This window comes from Molothrus ater, chromosome 1, assembly GCF_012460135.2.
Source record: "Molothrus ater isolate BHLD 08-10-18 breed brown headed cowbird chromosome 1, BPBGC_Mater_1.1, whole genome shotgun sequence".
In the NCBI taxonomy this organism is placed as follows: domain Eukaryota; kingdom Metazoa; phylum Chordata; class Aves; order Passeriformes; family Icteridae; genus Molothrus; species Molothrus ater.
In genome coordinates, this window is record NC_050478.2 from 101,731,265 (window position 1) to 101,755,754 (window position 24,490).

A 24,490-nucleotide genomic window follows, 5' to 3' on the forward strand; every position below is an offset into this window, starting at 1 on the left:
AAGAATCCATGTGTGATATTATCCATTAAAGGAAAAAAAGAATAAAGGCACCTCACTCTAAAGACAATAGAGTGAAAATTAAAAAATTCAAAGTGGAAGCCTGAGGAAGAATCTCCATCCCACTACTTGGATTGTTGATTTCCTGGCTCTTCTATCTGAAATCTTGCACAGTACACAAAAAGTCAGGGAAAATTTGGCTTTTATTCAAATCTTTTGTTTTGTGCCTACAAAATCAAAACAGAGTAGTATAACTGTCTAAGATAAGTACAGAAAAGAAAAGAAAATAGGCAGCAGAAATGGTTGAAAAGCGAACGTGGGCTTGGGGAAAATGAAGTGTTCTTTATGGCTCTTGCCAGACAGTTGGTGTTCCCCCTCCCCTGGCTGTTTCTGAAGGCTGAGCTGATCAGTCCAGATAGATGAAATGAAATGTACCATGATGCTGACGTCTTTCAGTCTGACCATTGATGTGTGCGGGATGTGTGCTCTGAAAAATAGAGCCATCTGCAATTAGAATTCAGATTTGGGAAGGGGATAGCTTTATTCAACTCAGTATTTTAGTTGTGATTTAAATCAGGAGAGAAAAGAAATTTTGATCTGATAACTGGTTTTGATATTGTTTTACATTTGTTTTTGGAAAAAGTCTTTGTTAGTGGTAGCTGATAGCTGTATTTGCATGCAATGTCGGGACTTCTGGTAGTTGCAAGTATATGTGCATGCTTTGGTGGTTATGTAGCTTACTCAGATTGTGAAACTTTAGCTTTTGCCATGCTGACAATGGTAAATTTCCTTTTTCTGTACCCTTAGTTTCCAGATGTTTTAACTAAAAATGCAGAAGATTGAGTTTTAATATCTACACATTGTTTAGACAGTTCTAGTTTAGAACTATTAAAAATGGGTTTTTACATATATATATATACATACACAAACTCTTATGTGTAGACTTGTTTTCTGTAGTGCTTATTGCTTTATTTCTTTAGCAGTAAGGTAGTTCTTGCAGTTGGCAAATCTAATGTTACTGTTTGGATTTTACTAGTGGATGAAACAGTTCTAAAAACTAAAAACAGAGTAGTGATGATCCAACATAGCTCTATTTTTTATTATTGAGTTCTTTTCCATTGATTAAACAGGGAGGACAGGTCTTCCTAGCCTCTCCTCCCAGCAGGCTTCTCAGTGAGTGAAACACTTTTTTAGCTGAGCTGAAGAAAATTCTCTTTGTGCATCTGCAGATGTCAAAAGCTGTTTTATCATTGATGCTATGTTCTTTTTCCAGGTGATGAGCAAATCATCTGGCATTAGCAGTGAGCTTGTGTTGGTTGAATGCTTTTAATTAAATTATTCTCTTAGGCTTAGGGTAGGGCACAAGTCTCTTTCCAAATGGAAGCTAATTTAAATTTTTTTAACCTTTTTAAAGATAATTTAAGTTTAAAAAAAGTTGTTTTTTTCTTTTTTGTTGTTGTTTTGTTTTTATAATAAAATCAGTCTGTATTTCCCTGCGGTGTCAAATCATAGTCACAGCTTGATGCTGTGTAGTAGTTTTTATTCTCTGGTAGTGAATTATGCTGGCACAACATGCATTCAGTATATTAAAATTCACCTTCCCTTTCCCACAGCTGTACATAGTAATATCAGAAGCTTTTGCACTGTGGCTTCTTTGTTCCTTCACCACAGAATAAGAATTAGCAGATTTTGTTATGCTGGTAGTTGTTTTGTATAGGCTGCACATTGTGCCACTCTTAGACTTAATTCCAGCTTTGAGTACAGCTAAATTTCCAACATGAGGTTCAGATAGATGCCCTGTTGCAGTACTGACCTTTTGGTCCCATCAGAGTCTGAGCTCTGGTGAGAGTGCTGAGATAGTTTGAGTTACTGGGTTGGCATTTAAGCATTGCAAAAAAGTAGTAACAGGCAGACTTTCTGTAGTGATTGGAATCAGTTCTCTGGGGTGACTGAGATTCTGCTTCTTTGGGAATCCAATAACCCATTCCTTAATGCTAATGAAGCACACTTGTTAAGTCCCTTGTTTTCCCTGGAGATCAGGGTTTAATTCTCCCAACACTTCAGTTCATTTCTTTGTCTTTTAATGTGGTGATTGACCCTCACAGAAACTGGGAGACTCAGGTGGACGGCTGTGTCCCCATGATGTGTTAGTGGTCTCAGGTGGGTAATGGTTAGTCTCCCTTTCTCCAGCTACCTCTTAGGATCCTAGAGAAAAGAAGATGATGTGAGGAAAGGATTGTACTTGATTTGATGTAGGCTAATGAACCTTTCTCGTGCAGCTGCACATTTTTTCTCCATTACACCTAGTAGAGGATTGAAGAAGTAATTAGGATTGAAGAAGTAATTTTCTAGGCTTTCAGCTTTCTGAGGCCACTAGCATCACTTCTGATGTGGGAATGTGCTTTTCACCAGCCAACTTTTATTATCCCATCTCTGGCAGGGATCCTTAGTTAAGGTTGCCAGTTTGGTTTTTTTTTTTCATTGTCTTATGATTTATCTTCCAGGGCTTTGGATATTCTCCTCCTTCTCCCTTTCTCTCCCACTTGCAGCTAAAAAACAGAGGGAGTGAAAGAGTCATGAAGGAGCTGGAAATGTTCAAAATCCTCGGCTTAATAGTGGAACCTTGTGGATAGTGAAACCTTGGTGCTTGCAGTTATTTCTGACTGCTGACCTATTGTGGAGCTGGCAGACTGCAGTGTGTTGAAGCTGAAATGCTTTTCTTTCCTGTGTGTGCCTTTTGCTGGTAAGGCTTTCCCTCTGTGTGGGCAGGAGGTTTTCATTGCAAGAGTTATAACATGAGCAGAACTGGATGAAAGGATAGCTTCTGCTTTGAGAGCTGGAGGAACAGTTCCCTCTTTGGAAGAGCAGGCGAGGGACAGCTGCTCCTAAAGGTTCCCAGAATATCAGTGCTCCTCTGTCTGCTTTAGAAGGTACAGTATAAGAGAAACTAATGTGGCTGTTCCTTGGTTAGAGGGATGCTGCAGTTCTTTCTGGCAGTAGGGTGTTAAAACCCTACTGGATAGGTTAAAAAAGTGTCAGAAAATGTTTGTGAAGGGTGTTTGCAGCAGTGGAACAACACCACTGACAGTTGAGACTGCTGGTTTGGTGGGTTTTTCTTACTGTGTTTAAGGTAAAGAAAATAGAGAAGCAAATAGTAGCATAAAAACTGTGTACAGTTTCTGGAAAAGCTAAATAGATTAATGTATAAAATGGACGTGGTATGTGAGTGATATTGCAGGCTGTTGAAACATTTTTCTCTGATAAACAAATCCGCTTAGGGAATTTTTTTTGTGTTGTTGCCATAGTGCCTGAGCAGTTCCCAAATATTTGAATGGAGGAGAGACTACCTTTTCCTTCCTCTCTAGCCTACAGGAGGAACAGCTTGATTAGTCTGTAGGGATGCCTGCTTGTGCAAGTAATGTAAACATTAAATTGCATTGAAATGAACACCCATGAACACCCCAACCATGTTCATACTTTTTCTCTAAGAGTGAATCCACTGCATTCTGTCCTGCTCAACCTTCTCCCATAGACCAGTTTTAGACTTTATATGGAGCACAGACAGGAAGAGTGTAGAGAGTTGCAACAGGAATTTCTCTGTATGCCCAGGAAACACAGATGTTTATCTCACCTAGGGTTTTGAAAGCTGTCAAGCAGTGTCTCAAGAACTTTGTCTGGGATTTAAGTGGAGAGAGGAAAAGTGCAGTTTGAAAGTTGGAAGGGATTTATGTTGCAAAGCCATGTTTTATAGCTTATGGATGTCCCAGTTGTAGGGCTTGCCTTCTCTGCAGCGTTTAGCCCAAGTAAGTGTATTTTAGTTACTGCAGTGATGCTGTCAAAGTCCCTGCACACTGGAACAACACTTGGTAGCTGATGTATTGTAACTCAGGCTGTCACATCAAGCATTGCAAAGCTTGCACAAGTCTTTGGAGTGTTTGAGCTTCAGCTGCTTGCTTCATGTCTCTCTTCCTTTTAGTTAGTCCAATGTTAAGGCACATATAGTTTGATCTTGGTGGTATTGTGGGTACCAGATACCCAGTTGTGTGGCAGAATTTGAGCATGGCCCCAAGCACAATGTCCTGTTGTGGTAGGACCAGAGAGAGCATGTTGGTTGAAGGTGGAAGTAGGATTTTCCTCCCAGTGCTACAAAATTCTCTGTCAGTCATGAGATCAGTTAAAAATCCCATGTACAGCAGTGCTCTGCAGAGAGAAAAGGGGTAGCTTTCTTTCACAGTAATGACCTTGTAGAGGAGAAAAAAGTACCTTAGAGGAGCTTCCTACTTGCAGTAGCTGGCTTTTTCTTCATTCCAACCTCATTCCACAATTCTTAAGTGCATGCAGTTGTTTGGAAGGGATAGAAGACAGGGACTTAAATGGCAGGGAACTTGAGTGCCTTGGTGATGGGCGTGACATGCTCCCTACAGGAAATAGGCAGACAGAATATAAATTGTTGATTGTTTTAACTGGTAGCTTGGATGTCCTTCTCTTTGTTTCAGTTTCCTCTGGAGCAGCATTTGTTGCAGGTCAAACTGTTAATTGGTAGAAGGTGCATTCAGCTGTTGTGCAAATAGATGACTAGTGAGCAATATGAGAGAGAACTATTCCTTTTTGTTGCGAGCAAATCAGGATTTTCAATGCTGCTTGCTGCCTGAAAGAAGCAAACTTGTGTATAGCTCCACCTCTTCTCCTTACTTAAAGAATTTTGTATTGCCCCTTGTTTCCTCTGATGCTTGATGAGAAATACAGCTCCTGTAGCAGCTTGATAGCTATCTTTTTGTGAAGGCCTCTGCTAAATAAAAATTTTCGCATGGCCTGTTACATTTAGATGACTGGGTCTTTAAAATTTGCTGTGTCGTGCTTGCATCGGTTTTGTGTGCAAACAGCTGCTGATTTTTTGATTCCTGTGTCTTTCATCTGCTAAGTGCTCCCCATCCCTAGCCCCTCAAACCTTTACTGAAGCTTTATTTTAAAGAGTTTGCTGTGTCTGTGCTTCTAGCTGTTAGCAAGCTCTGCTATCAAAGTGCTGCATAGGGGCTAATGTGGTAATTGCGTCAGAGCTGCTTTGCATTTCCACCTTTCTTATCTTCTTCCTTGCTCCTTCCTCTCTACTCCTTCTGCCCAACCCCCAAACCCAGTCCTGCTAAACTTGGAGTTCAGACAACAAAGTCTGTGCATACAGATGTAGTAACTTGACATTCATAAGAGGCTCAAGTCTGATAGTGCTCCATGGTTTGACAGGCTAATTTAGGGGAGAAACACAGAAGGAGAAGGGTGGTTCTTGTTTCTGCTAATATGGTAGGTGGGCTGGAATCTAACATTATCGCTTGCAGTGGTGACTTTTGCCAAGTAGAATAATACATGTTGTGGCTTCTCAGTTGCATTTTCAGTCTCAGACTGCAGCAGGAGGAAAACAGAGAAAGTAGGTTTTAAGTGAAAACATGGAAAAAACAGCTCCTGCTTTGTGATGGTGGGTTCTGTGATGACCAGTGAGTGATGCCTGGATGGTGCAGACAATATGGTAGAATTCAGCATGACAAGCTACACATTTTGTAAAATTTGTGTGATTGCCATTGCAGTAGCTGTTGGTTAATGTTACTGAAGCAGTGCAATAAATATGTGGTAGCAAATTAATCTGAAATAATGTCACTGATGCTTTGGTCTGTGTTGTCACCACAGAACCGGAGCTGGGACATCATGCAGTAGGAAAGCGTTAAGAGTAGTGAGTTCAGATGTGAGCAAATGCAGATGCTCATGCATTAGTGCTCATGGTGAGGTGAATTTTTGTAAGAAACTTTCTTACTTTCTGTAAGAAACACCACTTTGCAGCACATCAGAATCAATATGATGTTTCTTACAGAAAGTTACATAGAAATGAATGTGTTTACAATATTGAAGGGCTGAGAATACTACTTGTGTTTTGCAGAAGTCTGAACCTAAGGTGGATTTATTCTCTTGTAGTATGGAGGGCAATAATTTAGAACAAAACCTGCTGCTGCTATTTTGTGGTCATGATATCAAATGTCTGGGCTCATAAGATTACAATTCTTGCTTTACAGTTAAGCAGAAAAATTACTTGCCTGAACAGCAGAACAGAACTCAGTTCTTTCTGCATATAAGTGCTGTATTATCCTGAATATAGATATGATAACAATTGATGTAGAGCATAATAAGTAGCTTATACTAAAATTGAATAAAAGTTTGTCCATTTTAGTAGATATATCTGCCACATAGTTTTTGCAGTAGATCATGAGAACTCTTTGGGGATACAGAAGATAAAATGAGAGAACTGTTAATATTAGTTGGAAATCTTGAATCCTTAAAGCTGTTTGTTTTTCAGCTTTCAGAATTGAAAGTTGCTTATTTTTTTTATTAGACTTCTTGTCACTGAGTTTCTATGCCAAAACAAAGAAGAATATGTTTCTGCCATGGGGCTCATAGGAAATACGGAAGAACAAGAAGAATACATATAGGCCTCATTACTGAACAGTCTACAGTAGAGAATTGTTTCTGCATTATTAAATAAGAAAAAACAGTAGTTAGGTTTTTCAAATGTGATTTTGTGCACCTCTCTGTAAAAGATTCAGCATGAGAGACCTTTGTGAAAGATACTATGAGGGTGAGATATGTAGTAGAAAAACCAACTACCTTGAAAATTGGCCTAGAGGCTGTGGTTTTATAGGGGACTGAGTTTAAATGGACCTCTGTTTTGTTGTATGCTCAGCCAAGCTTGGCAGTGGTTGACTAAGCACCCCTAAATGTAGTCTGCCTCAGCAAGATTGCTGTATAGTTGACATTAGTTAATAACTCTGTCACATTATTGTATCCTTGCCATAAAACGAGGGGAGCTTAGGGGAAACAGGAGAGCGTAAAGCAGGGAATGTTAATATATATTTTCACACAGTACAGTATGGACCAGCTGCAAGATAGATAGACAAGCTTGAGCAACTTCTACAAAAAAACACTCAAATGTTTTGATAGGAAAATGAAGGTGCACAGAGGAGAAGTTACTTGGCTTCTGTGATACAACAGAAGTTAATGGCAGTCAGACATGGAAGCAAAAGGCGGTGCCTGTCTTGTTATGTGATGCTTCCTTGTGTTTGGCAGTCATTGTGTAGAGTTTTGAAGAGAAACTTGAAAACTTTGTCTGGATAAATTATGAGTGTATTCATTTTGCTCTGCTTTGGTACTTGAATGTATGGAAATAGAAGCACTGTGATTGCTTTTGACATCATTGTACAATTGCTGTTTCTCCTCTTGACACCACTAGTGGCTTTGAGCTCCTGGGATAGAGTGTTCTGATGGAAACTCCTGTTTAGCTCTACTTTTGCATGCTTACATGTGAGCATGTAAGACCAGATTAGAAGGTAGTAAAGGCTCTGCACTAGCATTAGTTTCCAGTGGTGTCTTGTAGCTTATATGCTTTCTGTGGATTTGGTCCAGACTTGTACCTGTTTGAAAAAGTAGAGAAAAATAAGAAAATTGACCCACAGTTTTTCTGCAGTAGATAAGTAGTACATGGCCCTGTTACCTGCTCTGCATTCTGAAGCGGGAAGAAATTTGTGTGTTCTGCATTTGAATTAAGCAGAATTTGTACTGGTTTTGACCAGCATAGAGTTTAAATTTCTCTATAGTACCTTATCTGGGACAATGGTTTGGACTTGTGCTGAAAACAGTGTTGATAAATCACTGATGTATTAGTTACTGTTGAAGACAGGGCTTAAACACTGTCAGGGCCTTTTCTATTCCTCATGATGCCCTCCCAGTGAATAAGTTGGAAATGTGCAAAGTATCCCCATATAAGCTACTGTGGAGAACTTTATTGCTGTCCCAGCCAAAATCAGTACACTTGTGTTGTCTAGGGGTGTGGCTTGCATTGGTAAAATTCACAGAAGGTCCTGTGGTGCTTAGTCAAGTGCTCAAAGCTGGGTGGAAAGCAGAGTAGGGCTGAAGAGGCAATATTCAGTTAACAACCTTTTTGGTCACTGTTTTGGTGTAATGTGGAGGGAACAGCACAGTGACTTGGTTAATTGATAATGCAAAATATGTTCTTTATGCATTTTAGATGAGGAGTGGTCAGGTGCTGGTGATTGATGTTTGTGGCGAGTTGAAGACCAGCATCCATGTGAGGGGCTTTGTTGGAATTCTTTGTTAGTCCATGTTGAGTTCTTTGTTAGAATGGACTGTCTCTTTTGACTTGTACAGGTGTTGTGAAAGTGAAAATAAGTATGTAGTGTAACAGCACTTTACTAGAACTGTAATACTTCATGTGCTGATTGATTTATTTTTACCACCCTTTTCTTCCCTGTATTATAGTTGTGTTAATCAAGATGCTGTCATTTGAATGATCTCTTCTATGACTATGAGCTGAGATGCTGGAATTATTTAAATAATAAATGTTGTTTGGTAGCAGAGGCATATCAAGCTCAATGTAGTGCTAAGCCTAATTTTACAATTCATAAACTCAGCAGAGCAAAATCCACACAACTCACAGTTTGAACTAGTAGGAGACATCAAACAGATAAAATGTAAGCAGATGCTCATATTTTTATCATTGATATTTACATCTGATATTGAGTGGTTTAGCAGTTGGATTGACTTGACTGGTTTCATGAGGCAAAAACTGTAGAAAAATAAATTTAGAGGGTAAAAGGAGGAACATAGAACAAGGCTGAGGTTGGGAACAGGGAAATTGAGTGAGTAAAATTGGTGGTGCGTGTAATGGTCAGCATTTTATTTTTTTGTATTCATGAGTTTGATAGCTAAGTAACGATTGTCAGCAGTATGGTTATTTTTATGTTGGTATTTTGACATACTTTCTTTAATTTATGTTTTTAAATTTACAGTATGATCAACAGACACTGAAATAGAAAAATAGGACCCTGTCATAGAAGTAACTGCACTGTCTGGTTTGGAGAGAAAGAGGCTGAGGGGTGACTTCATCACTTTCTGTAGATTCCTGAGAATGGGAAGTGGAGAAGGAAGTGATTTAAGTTTTGGTCAGCCCTGAGGTGGTTGGGCAGTTGGACTGGATGATAGTTGAAGATCTCTTCCACTGAAATAGTCTAGGTGTGAGATGGCAGAACTAGAAACACAGAAAAATCCTTGCTTTCAGTTGGATTTGTAGGTTGAATTAAAGGCCTGTGAGCCTGTGAAAGGACGTAGCCTGTTCCTAGTTAACTTAACCTGGCATAAAGTCCTAGCTTGTGCTATGAGTTCATTTTTACTCGCCTCCCACTTCCTGTGAAAATAAAACAGATTCTTGCAAAAAGCCCAAACTAAACAACAAAAATTAAACCCAAACAAACCCACAAACCCAAACCAAACACAAGTTCAAACAGTTATGTAAACCTGGAATTGCTAAACACTTTCCCTTTGTGTTGCAATAGCTTTTGGCAGCTGATCTTTCTTTTCAGCCTTCCCTTCCTCCCCCTGCAGTTCGTTATTCTATCCTCTACCTTACAAATATCTAACACCACTAATTCCCCTTCTCAGATTGCTCTTCCATTTCCTTTGGCTCCTAGTTCACTTTCTTCCTTTCTCCCATCTCTTAGATTGTTCTTACACTCTTGCTCTTTCCCCATCACTTTTTCATTTGATTTCTGGCAAGAATTTCATGTCCTATCAGCAACTGCAAAATCTGGTCTTTTGTGCAAGGACAGGATCAGTTGATGTCCATGGATTCCCTATGTAGAAAATGGGAGAATTACTTAGTTTTTAAAAGGGTGCCATTACCTTAGTTTATGACTAAAAATATAACTCTCACAGAGCTCAGTATTTGTCTTTTGACATTTGAAGTACAGTAAGGAAGATGTTCAGGCAGTGGTAACTGTTTATGTATTCTGAATGTTGAAAATAATGACACACTATTTGGTAAGCAATTTATATAGCACAGCATAATTGTGTGGAAGGTAGAGGACAATAATATTTTTTTCTTCATTTTGTAGAGTTCATTTTTAAAAAGTTGTTGTTGGACTTGTAGGTCCGCATTCTGATCCTCTCTATTTGCAAGTTATGAAAAGGCATTTTAGGGAGATTTGGATAGACTGAAGAGTACAGGTAGTGTACTTTTGTGTTGTGTTTTCAGGACTAATGGAGGTGACCTTTCCAACAGGTGATCTCATTTGCAGCCAGAAGTGTGTGTTTGCTATGGGACTGAGTTTTAGAGCAGTTTTGAGGGCATACAGAAACTAAAAAGTGGTAATTCAAATCTTCATTCTTAAGTAGCTCTGCAGAACAGGATTGGACTTCTTTCCACTTCTTTGGTTCTATGTTGATAAATGTATATGAAGTTCCCTGATGATTTGCTGGTTAATAGTTATGCAGTAATTGAAGTGACTTGTGCCCATTTTATTTGGTAGCCAGATCTAGCAACACACTCTGATTTTTTTTGGCATGCTTAGTTTAGATTTTTCTGTTTTAGAACAAAGTCTTTTTGGTCTGTTAGATCATGTTGTATAAACTTTGGGCTACTTGCAGCTATCATATTTGAGTTTGTGTCTTCAAAAAAAAAGCTGACTTTACAATTGGATAAAAGTAATTTGCTTGAGAAAAATATAAGGTATAAAAATACTCAGGAAGTTTAGTGATGAATCTTACTTGGGAACTTAGAGAAAATGACTCAAAATCCATTTATACATCATCAGTCACACTTGTATAGAAAAGACTTCATGGGGGCTGGGGAAGGTGGTGGGAGAATGTGATGCAGTTACTAAATATGTTGTCAATGGGACCTTGCCTAGATTTCTGTATTTCAGACCAACAACAGACATCATTTTAGTGTCAAACTACTGTGATTATAAGGAATATTTCTGATGTCTCTGATAGTTGGTGTGGATGACTACAGCTCAGAGTCTGATGTGATTATTATACCTTCAGCCCTGGACTTTGTCTCACAAGATGAGATGTTGACGCCTTTGGGAAGATTGGACAAGTACGCTGCAAGTGAGAACATATTTAACAGGTATGCTTTTTAAATGTCTGTCTGGCTAATGGTATGCAAACTATTCATCTGATTCAAATCTGACTGAAGTTAATTTGCATGGAATACAAATAATTTCAAAAAACCCAGCACCTTTATGAAACTTCAGTTTCCACCCCTCCTTTTGTTTGCTCATGCGCCTCCTGTTTAGAGAGAGCAAAATATTAGTGATAACAGAAAAACATTAGTTCACCTTTTAAGCAACTGTAGTAAAGGACTTCTTGAACTTCTTCCTTAATTGGAGAACATAATTTAGGTTTTTTTGCAGATGCTAACATTCCTGTTGGCACAGGACTGTAAGGTGATCGTAAACTCCGTCCATAACTCTGTGTGAAAGTAAGTTTAAGAAAATACTTCATGAACGGTCAGGAGAGCATAATGAACAGCCAAGAGATTGATTCTGAAATAAAGTTCTTGGCTTTCTCCTGTCAATCTCATCTGTAGTTTACAACTTGAGTATTGCTGCTTCTGGTTATTGAAAGTGAACTTGCCCAGTTAATACTGTGTTCTGCATTTCCCCTTTTTTATTTCTGTAATGAGATGCCACTGAGATGGTTGTTTCATTTAAAAGCACAGGTATTGTAGCATACTTCAGACAGACACACATCCCACCTGATCCCCTTGCTCTCAGACGCTCTGCACTCAAATGGAGAAATTCAAGCCCATAGTTTATTTTAATTGGAACTGTAAATGGTAACATGATCACAGAAATGTATAAAATATGTCAACATTGAGATTTTCTGGTATTTTATTTGAACATGGCTTAGTTTGGGCTTCAAGTAAGCTTTTAATGAAGTGTGTTTGCTTTAATGCTGAATTCTTAATACAGTAATATGCAGAAGCAAAGTCTGTGATCAACCACCCAATAGGATAGCCTCTGTTTTGTTGTTCATGGCCTGGGTTTGGAAAGGATTTAGCCCTGTTCTTAACTTAAGTCACGTGAACTGTACTTAAAATTCCACACTACATGTGTGAACATACCATTGAATCAAAGCTGAAAATTGCAGAATGGTTTCTCTTGTTATAACCTGCATAAACCTGTATGCACATATAACTTCTGAAATATGCATCATTTTCAAATTTTGTTTTTTCCCAAAATCCAAAATTGCTGTATTTTACAATTTAAGATGAAATTGACAGTTATACTACCAGGAGAGAGTTTTTGCATGTTTTCACTTTTCATGGGGAGGGAGGGAAGAGGAGCGTTCAGGTCTCCAGGTGACAATTATGTAATAAAAGCAAGTAGGAAGGAGAACAAACTCAGAAACTCAGGTTGTGTATCTTCAGAAACTCAAGTTGTGTATCTTGAATTTTAACCAGCAGTGCTGTTCCTAGTATCTTACTTGCCCACCTAAGAAAAAACGGTGATTTCTCAGTATGGATTGTATTGGTTATGGGCATGCATAAAGTGGGAATCCTTTTAATTGCTCTGTCCAGCTTTATGCACCCTGTGCTTTCCTGCAGGGAAAGGTGGTCGGACTAACTAGTTTTTCCTGATTTTTTTTTTTCCCCTGTGTTTGCTTGTTTGGATTATTTTTGCTGGTACAAACATGTTTTTTAATCCTAGCTTTCTTTGTAGGCCTATTGTTATGTAGCATTAGAAAATACAGGAAATAGCAAATGATAATTATTAATGGTATAACTGAGTAGCACTTAGATCACAATAAATGATAGTGACTACTGCAGTCAGTTTCTGATGATTCAGCATTAGTCAGTCTCAGAATAATAGGAGGGATTTCTGCTAAGCAGAGGAACTGGAGCATTTAATATGAAAAAGATTAATTCAATTACATTCATTTATTCTTATGTCTTAGTATGGTATCAGCACATCCAATTACTAATGAGTAGTTTAAAAGTTTTAAAATACTATGATTGAGTTAATAATGCTTCAGTTGTTTCTGTGACCTGGAACCTGCATTTCTGTGGGAGCTTCATATTACACATTCCAAATTCTTGAAACATAATCATTGAATCTGGGTAAATTAGGGTAAGATGTTTTTTCCCCCTTTAATTGGATGAATTTGCTTTTGGTATGGCAGGTTTTAATCTTTAAGTTTCATTTTAGGTATTATTTCTCTTTGCATTTGGTTTTATTATCCTTTTCTGTCTGGTTAATGGTCTACCTATGCAGCATATTTGCAGTCTGTGATTATATTGAATGATTAAAGTGAAGGGATTTTTAACAACTGCTGCAAAAGTCTAGTCTCCTTTAAGTGGATTCTTTGAGTGCTCATGATTTCTCAGCCATTTGTTCTGAGATGGAAATGAATCAGTGTCTGTGTCCTAAAAAATTTCAGGAGATGAGGCTTGGAAATAGCAATATCTTCTTTGTTTAAATATGTAAGATTTCTCATAAGGTTAACTGAAAGAGAGAGAAGTAGGGAATCCTTTAACAGCTTCCCAAATGGTGGAAGGTTTTGCTTTGTGACAACTTTTAGTATGTTATGTTTTACATTTTTACTGGTTTAGGTGTTGCTCATGAGCACCACAGATGTTGCCTATGAGAATGGAGGGGAACCTGACAAATATTACAATAAATTGTTTATTGGCAAAATAAGGCAAGTGGGAGTCTGGCTGTGGTGTGATTATTGAAGAAGCAGCCTTCAGATTTGAGAAGCATCTCTAGGATATGTCTTAATAATCCAACATCACATTGCAGCAAGAGTACATGTTGAGCAGAAAGCCAAAGCCATCACCCTGAAACATGGAGTCTTCTTGTGTCTGGTAGCACTGGTGTGTGTACATACATACAAGGATGATGATTCCTTTTTGCTACTTGCTTTAAAAACCAATTGCTAGTTGCTGGTGCAGTTTGGAGCTTAGCTTTTGTCTCTTTTTGGTTTTTTTTTGTGTTAAAATCACTTGTGGTTTTTTTTAATCTTTATTGCCTTGAACTTGCTTCCATTCCTCATTAAGAAGGCTCGGAAGTGTAGAGCACTCACCAATAAATCTATTTGAATAGTGAGGCAGTTCCTGAACACAGTTCCTTCATTTCATATGAGGAATTATTGCTGCTTTTTCTCTTCAGACCAAAGCACATCTTGGCAGTAGTGCTGTTTGCTGTGGTTCCTCACTTGCTGAGACTCAGTGGGTTAGTTGACTTGTCTCTCACTTTCCAAGACTACATTAAATATGTAGGAGACACGTGTCCACACAGGCTGGTTTATGAAATTGCTTCATCTGTTCCTCTTCTCTTTTCAGAGGTGTCCAGCCCTTTAAAAAGACCAAGTCAACTCTGCTTCTAGGTTAGTGTGTCATGCAGTCTGTTTCCCTCTGTTAGGGTTTTTATGGCTGAATTTTAACTGCGTATCAAGGTCTCTGCTGAGAGATGTACTTCTGTCAAGTTGAAAAGAGTGAGGGAGAAGAAATTAATTAAAGGCAAATGGTTTCTTCAGTTTGTTTTTTTTAGAAGATTTTATACATCTGTATGTCAAAACAGTTTAATTTAAAATAGTTCTGCAACTGGCCAATGTGCAATATTTAAATTACTGATTTTCAGTAGGAGAAAATGTGTGCTTAGCTTTGGGAATTCATGGAAACCTCCTGCCTTTCTCTGATTGCATGGAATTGTGAAGTTCTTGAGCTTCCCTTGTGCACTAGGAATGTAACCATCTGTTCTCTTGTAAGTTGTTGACCACTGCTCACGTTCACTGCTTGTAGTGAACATAATAAAGTTTAGGTATGCCTCTGCTCTTGTCTACAGCACTGCTGTTTGTCAGCAGTGCTTCTACCTAGGCTACATCCTAGGAGTGTTTCTGTCCTTCATTTCTGTAATTACCTGGCACCTGACACTTGCTACTTCAGTGTTTTGTTGAGTTGCTCCAGGGCATTACCAGATCTACCAGTGTCTTGGACACTGTTCCTTGGCCCATTCCGATTCCATTATCCAGGGATAATTCTGCTAGCTCTCTGCACTGACATGTGACCCATGTTATCCAGTGGGGTAAGAAAAGAGTTATGCCATTGCAGGGTGTTTTTCAGGAGAAAGGTTGATTGCCACACATTCCCAGCTGCATTCAGGGCTGTCTAGGTACCTGATGGGTATGACTTTGTAGCACAGGCTATGACAGAACCTTGGAGGACAAAATCCCAAATCTGACTATATCTCATCACTCATAAATTAATCCATAGAAAATTTTCTTGTGCATTTGAAGTAGTAACTGAGTTGATTATGACTTATTTAATATTTTTTAATGTTTCTGCTTTGCTTAATGTATGTCTCAGGTACACATGGGTTGGGTAGTACATGTTATTTTCACAGTACATACCCATAGCATTCAAATGAAGTTTGACTTTTAAATGTCAACCACCATTGGTTTAAATGTCAACTATAGCACCATTGGTATGAAAATCTTTGGCTTGAGTATTCATGCTTTTCTGAAATAAATTCAGAGTTCTATTTAAAAACATTTTAATGACACTAGTGTTACTTTGCTTTGTATGGAACAAGTTAAGGACGTCACAGATGAGGATGGATGGAAGGCTGATTCTGACTTCCTAACATTCAGCTCCTGTTTGCCCACTTAGAAGATGATTACTATTTCTGGTCTTGGTGGCTGGTTTCTCTTATCCTTGTAAATGAAAGGGATACTTTAATGTTATATTTAAAGGTTACAATTCTTTAAGATTATGCCAGATATCAGAAGTAAGAATTCCCAAAGCAGGGCTAACTAAACTTACTATAATTTATAAATTGAATTTTAAGTGAATATATATAAAATTCTGTTTGGTGTAAGAAATTTCTCTGATTCACAACTTTTTGATTTAGCTGTATTTCTGGACACAAATAATGCTTCTTTTTAATCTTTCTTGTAAACTAGGCAAATGGTGGCTCGAAGTTTGCTGGACACTTTGAAGGAAGTCAGTGATGATGAGAGAGATTGTATTGCTGTGTTGGAGAGAATCAGCAGATTAGCTGATGATTCAGGTAGGTAGCACTAAACATTTTACTGGGTTGATGGGGGAAAATCAGAGGTTGTAAACCTGTGATTAGCACAGAAGCAGTATGTTCTTTCTCCAATATTCAAATGAGGCTTCTGCAAATTCAATAAATAGTGTAACATTTATTTTTTCTTAATCATCCCCCAAAGATGACTTTTTTCCTTACTGTTTTCATCAACAGATTTACACCCCTTCAAAATGTAGGACTGCAGCTTTCCAATAGTACATTTTTTAGTAACTTTTATTATTTACTTTTGCTACTCAAAAGATCTGCATGATTATTTTAGATTTGTAGATCGATATTTGTTTCTTGCCTTGAAAATAAACTTGGAAACCATCTGTGCAACACTCTCATAAGTTTTGATAGAATTTAAATGCTGAAGTTGTTCCTTTGCACCTTTTTGGGCAACCAGGCGTGCAGGTAAGAGAAGCAGCAAGAATTGGTAAAGATGCAAATATAGAATCAGAGAATGGTTTGGGTTGGAAGGGACCTACCATGGACAGGGACACCTTCCACAAAACCAGGTTGTTCAAAGCCCCATCCAGCCTGATCTTGAACACTTCCAGGGATGAGGCATCCACAGCTTCTGGGTAACCTGTTCCTGTGCCTCACCGTTCTCATAGTGAAGACTTTCTGCTATCTGCCTTCTTTCAGTTTGAAGCCATAACTGCTTATCAGTTTGAAGCCATTACTGCTTTACCTGGCTTTGTAAAAAGTCCCTCTCCAGCTCTCTTTCAGGCCTCCTTAGGTACCAGAAGGCTGCAGTAAGGTCTCCCAAGAGCCTTCTCTTCTCCAGGCTGAACAGCCCCAGCTCTGTCAGCCTTCTCTCATAGGACAGATTCTCAATCTCTCTGAGCAGTTCCATTACCGTCCACTAGACTCGCTGCTACAGCTCTACATCCTTCTTATCTTGAGATCCCCAGGGCTGGATGCAGCACTCCATATGGTGTCTCACCAGAGCAGGGGAGCAGAATCCCCTCCCTCGCCCTGCTGGCCGATGCTGCTTTTGATGCAGTTCAGGATGTGTTTGGCATTCTGGGCTGCACGTTGCTGGGTCGTGTTGAGCTTGTCATCAACCAACACCTCTGAATCTTTCTCCTCAGAGCTGCTCTTAATCCATTCTCTACTAACCCTGCATTGGTACCAAGGTTTGTCCCAGCCCAGGTGCAGGACCTTGTTCTTGGCCTTGTTGAAATTCATGAGGTTCACATGGATACACTTCTCAGGTGCGTAAAGGTCCTTGTGGCTGCTGTCCCTTCCCTCCAGCATGTCAGTCCCACCACAGAGCTTAGTGTAGTGGGCAGACTTGCTGAGGGTGCTCTCCATCCCACTGTCCATGTCACCCACCAGGATGCTGAACCCAATATTGACCCCTAAGGAGCTCCAGTTGTCACTGGTCTCCCCGTGAATATCAAGCTGTTGACCACAACTGTTTGAGTGCAACCATCTAGCCAGCTGTTTATCCACTGAGTGGCCATCTCCCAAATCTGTGTCTCTGATTTAAAAACAAGGACTTAAAGACATAGTGTCAAATGTTTTGCATAAGTCCAGGTACATGAGGTCAGTTGCTCTTCCCTTATGCACCAACACTTTAACCCCATTGTAAAAAGCCAACAGATTTGCCAGGAGTGGTTTGGCCTTAGTGAAGTTGTGTTAGCTCTTACACATTACCTCCTTATTTTCCATGTGCCTTCTCACAGTTTCCAGGAGCAGCTGCACCATGGTCTTGCTAAGGCACCAAGGTGAGATGGCCCTGTGTCTTCTTTTTTTCTCTTTTTGAAAATGAGGGGTTTGTTTTCCCTTTTCAGGTTGGTGGGAACTTCAGTGGACTGCCACAATTCCCAAATATAATGGATAGTGGCTTAGCCACTCCTTCTGCCAGTTCCCTCAGGACCTGTGGATGCACTGCATCAGGTCCTGTGGACTCGTGCAACTTCAGGTTCCTGAGATGATCTTGAACCTGATCTTCTTCTGTGGGCAGTTCTTCATTCTCCCAATCCCTTCCTTTGCCTTCTGGAACTCAGATGGAGAACTTGTCGCTGAAGACTGAGGGAAAAACATCATTGAGTACCTCAGCCATCTCCTTGTTTGGGGTAACCAGGTCTCCCTCTTTCTTCTACAGAGGACTCATATTTTGCCTAGTCTTCCTTTTATCACTGCTGTACCTATAGAACCTTTTCTTGTTACCCTTGACATCCCTGGCCAGTTTTAATCCTTTAAAGCTTTAGCTTTCCTAACCCAGTCCCTGGCAGCTCGGACAATTTTTCTGTATTCCCTCTAGGCTACCAGTCCTTGCTTGCACCCTCTGCAGGCTTCCTCTTTTTTGCTTGAGTTTGTCCAAGAGCTCCTTGTACATCCATGCAGGCCTCCCAGTGTTCTTGCCTGACTAGTTCTTTGTTGGGATGTATTGCTCACGAACTTGGAGGAGGTGATCCTTGAATATTAACTAACTTTCTTGTGTAGCTGTTCCCTCGGGCTTTATCCCATGGTACCTCCACCAAGCAGATCCCTGAAGATGCCAAAAGTCTGCTTGTAAAATCCGGTGTAGTGAGCTTGCTTGTGCTCCCTCTTTGCAATGAGTAGGAAGGCTCTGTAGATCCAGTGTGTCTGTTGCTAATCAATATATTGAGACTGCTGAGTGTTTAGAATAAAAGGCAAAAGCAAGAGAAAAATTAAAAACAAATGTGAAAGAAAGGGAGTGCTTAAAAAGTCATGGGGAAGTGCATGAAGGGAAAAATGAAGTGGACAGAGCTGTGGCAGAATTTTGGTTTAAAAATTATCTAGAAAGAATTAAGGGCTTGATTTCAACATAGCTAGATACAGTTGACATACCAGAAGGAAGAAAATCTAGCAGCAGAACATCAGAAAAGATCTGGTCATTCTTTTTTAATTGTTGGTATGCTATGAAGATAAATTTGTATTAAATCTTGAATGAGAAGAAAATGTTTCTTCTATTTAATGTCTGTTAGTTTTTCTCACTTCTTCTGGAACTGCAGAAGATAATGCTTTCCAAGGGTAAAAATATATTCTGCTGATTTCTGTTATTCTGTCACTACTGTCTTAATTTAAAATGCATGGTTTTATTTTTCTGAGGGAATGTCCTTGTTTAGCCAGGAAAAGTAGCCTGTTGTAAGCATTACATAATTGTATTGAGTACCTCTCCAAGGATTTTTTAAAAAGGAAAAAAAAGTCACTATTCACTTAAAATAAAATGTGTCTTTAATTGAGAAGAGTGGCGTGCTACTGTTTATAGAGTGCTTTCCTAGAAAAGCTCTGCTTCTGAAATCTGCATATACAGTTGCCTGGTTGTGTGGCCCTGTGAATAGTTTAGAGCATCAGACACTTTCTGAAGCTCCTCTTCAGTTTAGAAAATAGGACAGATGTGTCCAAGGGAAAATGGCCTCTTGCAGCAACTTGTAGCCTTAGGCTTTTCATTGGTGACCAACTAAGTGTGTCAAATTGAAGTTTATTTAGGCAGAAGTGTAGTGGAAGCCAAGAGTTGAGCTCAAATCAATTTGTTGCCTTTAACGAGGGTGGGGTACATTTTTAGTCAGAGCTGATATTTTCTCAGCGTCAGTAAAAGCAGCAGTTCAGGCTTTTCCTGCACTGTAGAAGTTGTCTCAGATCTGCCAAACTAGTAGTGCTGGATTCTGCAGCTGCCCCACAAATTAAATTTCTGCAAACTTAACTGTGAGTCTTGTGCCTCGAGCAGTTGCAGTATTGGACTTGGCTGGTTTCGGTAAGACAGGTTATTAGAATAGCCTTGTGTTTTAAACCATGTGAAAATTCAACAGGGAGCTTGATCTGCTTTGTATCTTCTTAATATATGAGCTTGACTATTATTCATACTAGAGCACAGTGGATTTTTTTGTTTTGTTTTGGCTTTTTGGTTTTGTTTGCAGGGGTTTTGTTTTTTGTGTGTGTATGTTTAAGGTTGTTACTATTAGACTTATTAATTTTTGTCTTGCTTCTTTCCATTTACAGTATTTATTTTTCCAATTTGTCCATAAAACATAAAAGACCCTGAATTTAGAATAAGAAAACATTGTAAAAGTGCCTGTGTGTTTTAACTTGCTTGGTTAGGGCAAGATATTTGTATGGGTAGAGCCCTCCTGGAGTCAAACCTTCACGTTTAAATGTTTAAATAAATAAAAATAAAAACAAACTTGCAAGTCAAACTAATCTATGACTAAGTACAAGTCTTTTCATTTCTAACTGTTGATGCTTGTTAGTCTTATGCCAGTTCTTTTAACATTTGGAGCTCTTTGTCTTCTCTTGTCAAATCAAGTCACAGAAAGTCAGATTTTTTTTCCAATTTTTTTTTACAGTAATTGGTATAATGAGATTAGAATTGAAGAATATATCCAGGATACACAACATCTATTGTTTCTGGGCTACTGATGCTGTTTTCTAAAGTAGAGGTACAGCAGTGAACTAGAAATACCAGCTATTCTAAAGTTGCCCAGAGAGTGCTCTGCCCTGTTAATACCTTGCATTTTCAGAAATCTTGTAGTGGGGTTGATGTATTTCAGACATGTTCTTTGCTTGAAAAACAATCAGTCTCAGGGTTTTTTTAAAATTCTTTGGGTTTGTGGTGTTTTGGTTTGGGTTTTTTTTTTTTAGCTTTTTTCAGGTTTGTTTTGGTTGTTTTTAATACCTTTTAATAAGCTGGGGCTATGCTGAGACAGCCATTTCTGTGTTTAAAAGCAGGAGAATTTCCAATAATTTTCATTCTTCATCTACTGTGATGAAACTTTAAGAACCTAAATGTCATCTTGGTTGTGCTAAATACTGTTTTAATGTGGAATAAAAATATTCTTTACTAGAAAAATATCTGGGTCCAAATATGATAGTAGGATGGAAGAAAATTATGTGAGTATGGTTTGCTATGATTGATACATATATTGAGATTCCAACTGGGTAGCCAAGACACATTTTTTGAGGCATCATGGCAAAAGTAAATATTAGCTCTAAAACTGGTTTTATAAAAGCTTTTTTAAAAAAAAATCTGAGAGAAAGAGCTTTTGATGGAAATTCATTTGGACCCTTTGAGTAGAGTTGTAGTGAATTGTATTTTGTGAAAGAGTTTTGATTACCATTGTTTCTGCACATACAAATGATATAAAGAGTGCCTTCTCCTGATAGTATCAGTTTGGACAGGGTAATTTGGACTCCTGGTAATGAATTAGTTCCAGTTTACACTTGTAGCCTTAAAATCAATCACGACATCAAAATGTTGTGTTTCTACTGGGAAAAAATACCCCCTTCAGGTGGTACTGGACATGAGCTGCTCCCAGTTCTGCCAGCACTGGGAGCAGCTCATGTCCAGTACCACCACCAGAGCATTTGCTCTGCCCTGTTGTCATGTGCTGCTCTTGTATGTATATGGCACAGAACAGCTGTTCCATGGAGGAAACCCATCAGTGGAATTTAGGGAATAATCCCCTGCCCCCAAGGCCCTTACTTGCTAAAGAAAGTTGTTCTCTGAATCTGAGTTATTTGTAAGACTTCTGTTTTTGTCTTCATTGCTGTACTTGGGTGTTGCTGTTAAATCTGTGATTCTGCTGTGGAATTTGGGTGTTTTTCAGTCCTAAACTGGACATCCCTGCTGTCTTTGGCACCAAGTTTCCTAGAGTAGTGACAGCTAAGAAAGATACCTTGTAATGCTTTTGAATCTGCTGTTCAATCACTTTGTAATTTCTCTGTTTCTTTAGGGATGTTAGGTATGATTTCTCACTTAGATTTTTTTATGGTGTCTTTGAATCTATACAAGCCAAGAAGTAGTTTGACATGTAAGCTTAGTACTTGGCAAATGTTAAGTTATCCCCCATAAACCCTTGTTAGATCAAAAAATGCTTATCTTTGTATTAAGATAGCTGGGTCTTCTTCATTTTCAAATGTACGCTGGCCACAGGCTTGTGAGAGCTTGAACAAGGGCCTTATGTCTGAGTTATTGACTTAAGTAAATAAGCATAATTCAAACTTTTTTTTTTTTTGTATCAGCTTGTGAGTGGCTTAGATGATACAAGATTTCATCACTGTGTGCTGAAGTGCAATTAACTGGCTTTAAAAGTTAGCCCCAGCCAGAATTACTGCATTACTGGCATTTTGCTTAGTGTGCAAGAGGCTTCAGAAGCTTCAAATTTTATTTTCTGAAGTTTCTTTAAAAGTGAAAGTCTCTATCTTTGTTCCTAAAATGCCTGTGTAATGTAGCTTACTATGAAATAGATATGCATAGATATCTTTTTAAAGAAATGATGGGGGGAAAATAAAATGACATCCTGAAGGGCTGGTGCTTATTTGTCTGAATATAGCCAGCTAGGATGTTTTTCTTCTGAACGAAAAGTAATCTCTTTACTGCAAAGAATCACTTGTAAATGCAGTTTCCAAAACAACCTGATTTTGAAAACAATTATTAGGCTAATTGGTCATTAAATTTTGAAGCTCTATAATCAGGCTTAATGTGGATGGCCTCACAACCCTAATTACTTAATAGTGTGCTTGAATGGCTTTATTAATGTAGGTTAAATTACTGCTGTTGGTATTTTGAGACACGCCAACATTACCTGTCAAACAGCACATAGTGCAGCATTTAATTTAACAAAAATCTTCATATGTAAGCAATATTAATTGGAACGATAATATTTGCCTTTCTCCAGCTGCATTTTCTTCCCTTCCCCATCTTCATGTTCCAGGATTTTCCCTACCTCGTCTCCCACCTCATGCTACACTAAGAATTTTCTCCTAAGCTTGATGTAAACTTCTTTTGCCTCTCCATGCATCTGATGAGTGACTAATGATGACTTTTCCCTCGCTCATTAGTCTGTGTTTCACTTCTCGCTCTGCCAGTCAGTAGTGAAATCCATTTCTGGTTAGTAGGAGAAAAGAGCCTGACTACTGAAGCAGCACATGCATCAGCCTTTCTGCTGGACTCCTAAGCTAAATGGGATGGGCTCTGGTTGCAGTGTATTTCCACTTGTCGAGCTTTTATTTTATCTTCAAAAGAGGTAGAAAAGTCAGAGGGAACGATGAAATGGGAAATGGTAGAAATCAAAAGGGAGAATGCGTGTGTTTGTAGAAAGAAGGAAAAAAGAGGGAAATGGAAGACTCTTTTAGGGAAAGAAGAGGATAGATAAAGCTGTGTCAGGGGAGGTTTAAGTTGAATATTAAGACAAGGTTCTTCACGCAGAGGATGGTTGGGTGCTGGAACAGGTTCCCCAGGGAAGTGGTCACAGCACAAGCCTGGCATAGTTCAAGAAGCATTTGGACAATGTTCTCAGGCACATGGTGTGACTCTTGGGGTGGTCCTCTGCAGGGCCAGGAGTTGGACTTTGATGATCCTTCTGGGTCCCTTCTGGGTCCCTTCCAACTCAGGATATTCTGTGATTCTGTGAATTACTCTTTTATTGAATTGAAGTGTTAATGCAAAGCCATGCACTTACACCTTTCCCTGTTGCTCACAACCCTTAGTAAGAACAAAGGGCAATATTACTAATATTCAGGTGTCCTTAAAACTTCCATAAAAATTGTCAGTTAAAGCAGCTTTAGCATCATCAGTGGTTGTTCTTCATATACAGTTTTACAACACAAAAACCTTACAGCTCCTCACAAATCTAGTGGAAGTTCACTGCTGCTTGTATTTCAGAATGGTCATAGTGGGATAATGAAAGCACAGCAGACATTTTTTAAAATACTGTTCTTTGCTGCAGAATAAAGCATTGTGAAATAAATCTAGTTGTGGGGTGGCACTGAGTAATGACTTGATTTATAAATAGCTGGTCTGAAGCAATTAGTTGGTATTACACTGTGCAGTTCTAAAATAATCCCTTTTTAATTTTCAGTATGCAGCTGATGGTGGTGCTTTACTGCCTCATAGCTGAAGTGGAATAGAGAGTGAACTAAAGCCTCAGCAGGGCTGAAATAAACATTAGACATTTATAGATCCGAGCTGATCTATAAATGTGTATGTGCTAGGAGTAGCCAAGTGAGCATGCTGGCACTTTGCATGAGATGGTGTCAGATTTTAGGGGAAATGGTTTTTTTCATGGATAAAGAAGAAATAGTTAATTACTTCTATGATTTTAGAGTCAGTTTAGGATGTTGATTTGAATGGTCATTTGTGAAATAACTAAAACTGAGTGTTTGTTTAAGCAGAAAAAAGTCTGCCCAGGTTCTGTAGATGCTGATTTGAACATATTGATGGTTTTGTGTGATCTGGACATGAAGAGAGGTAGAACTGTGTCATTTTATTCTGGAAACTTCTTTTCCAAATTGTTTAATGAACAGAAGAAATGGAAGCTATTTTCAGTGTCTTCTGTCATTCTCTTAATTTTTCTTGATTCCTAAAACTCGGTTCAGTGTAATTCTGTATCTAGATAATACACTAGATATGATAGAATGAAATAAAATGCTAATGAGTAAGGAAATCTAGTATTTTATATTAATATTTATTTTCAAAGGTTTTGTTTTAACAGATTGCAGGGTTTCTTTTTAGTAGATTGCTACTTTAATGAATAGATAGACTTTGTACTTTCAAGAGGTTGTTTGAAAAGATCATTTAAAAATACTTCCTC

The 24,490-nt window shown here is 38.6% G+C and overlaps 1 protein-coding gene across 7 annotated transcripts in view; it reads left to right on the forward strand.

The window, feature by feature from the left end:
- Positions 1–24,490, forward strand: part of PPP4R1 (protein phosphatase 4 regulatory subunit 1) — a 63,182-nt gene that overhangs the window by 4,308 nt on the left and 34,384 nt on the right. For 4 of the 7 annotated variants that reach the window (XM_036400453.2, XM_036400437.2, XM_036400488.2 and 1 more), the window contains exons 3-4: positions 10,822–10,957; positions 15,796–15,902. In XM_036400453.2, the coding sequence (XP_036256346.1) occupies positions 10,822–10,957; positions 15,796–15,902 (243 nt within the window). Of the gene's footprint in view, positions 1–10,821; positions 10,958–14,176; positions 14,221–15,795; positions 15,903–24,490 lie in introns of those variants that run through there. The other 3 variants (XM_036400461.2, XM_036400470.1, XM_036400496.2) reach the window with 2 other exon arrangements.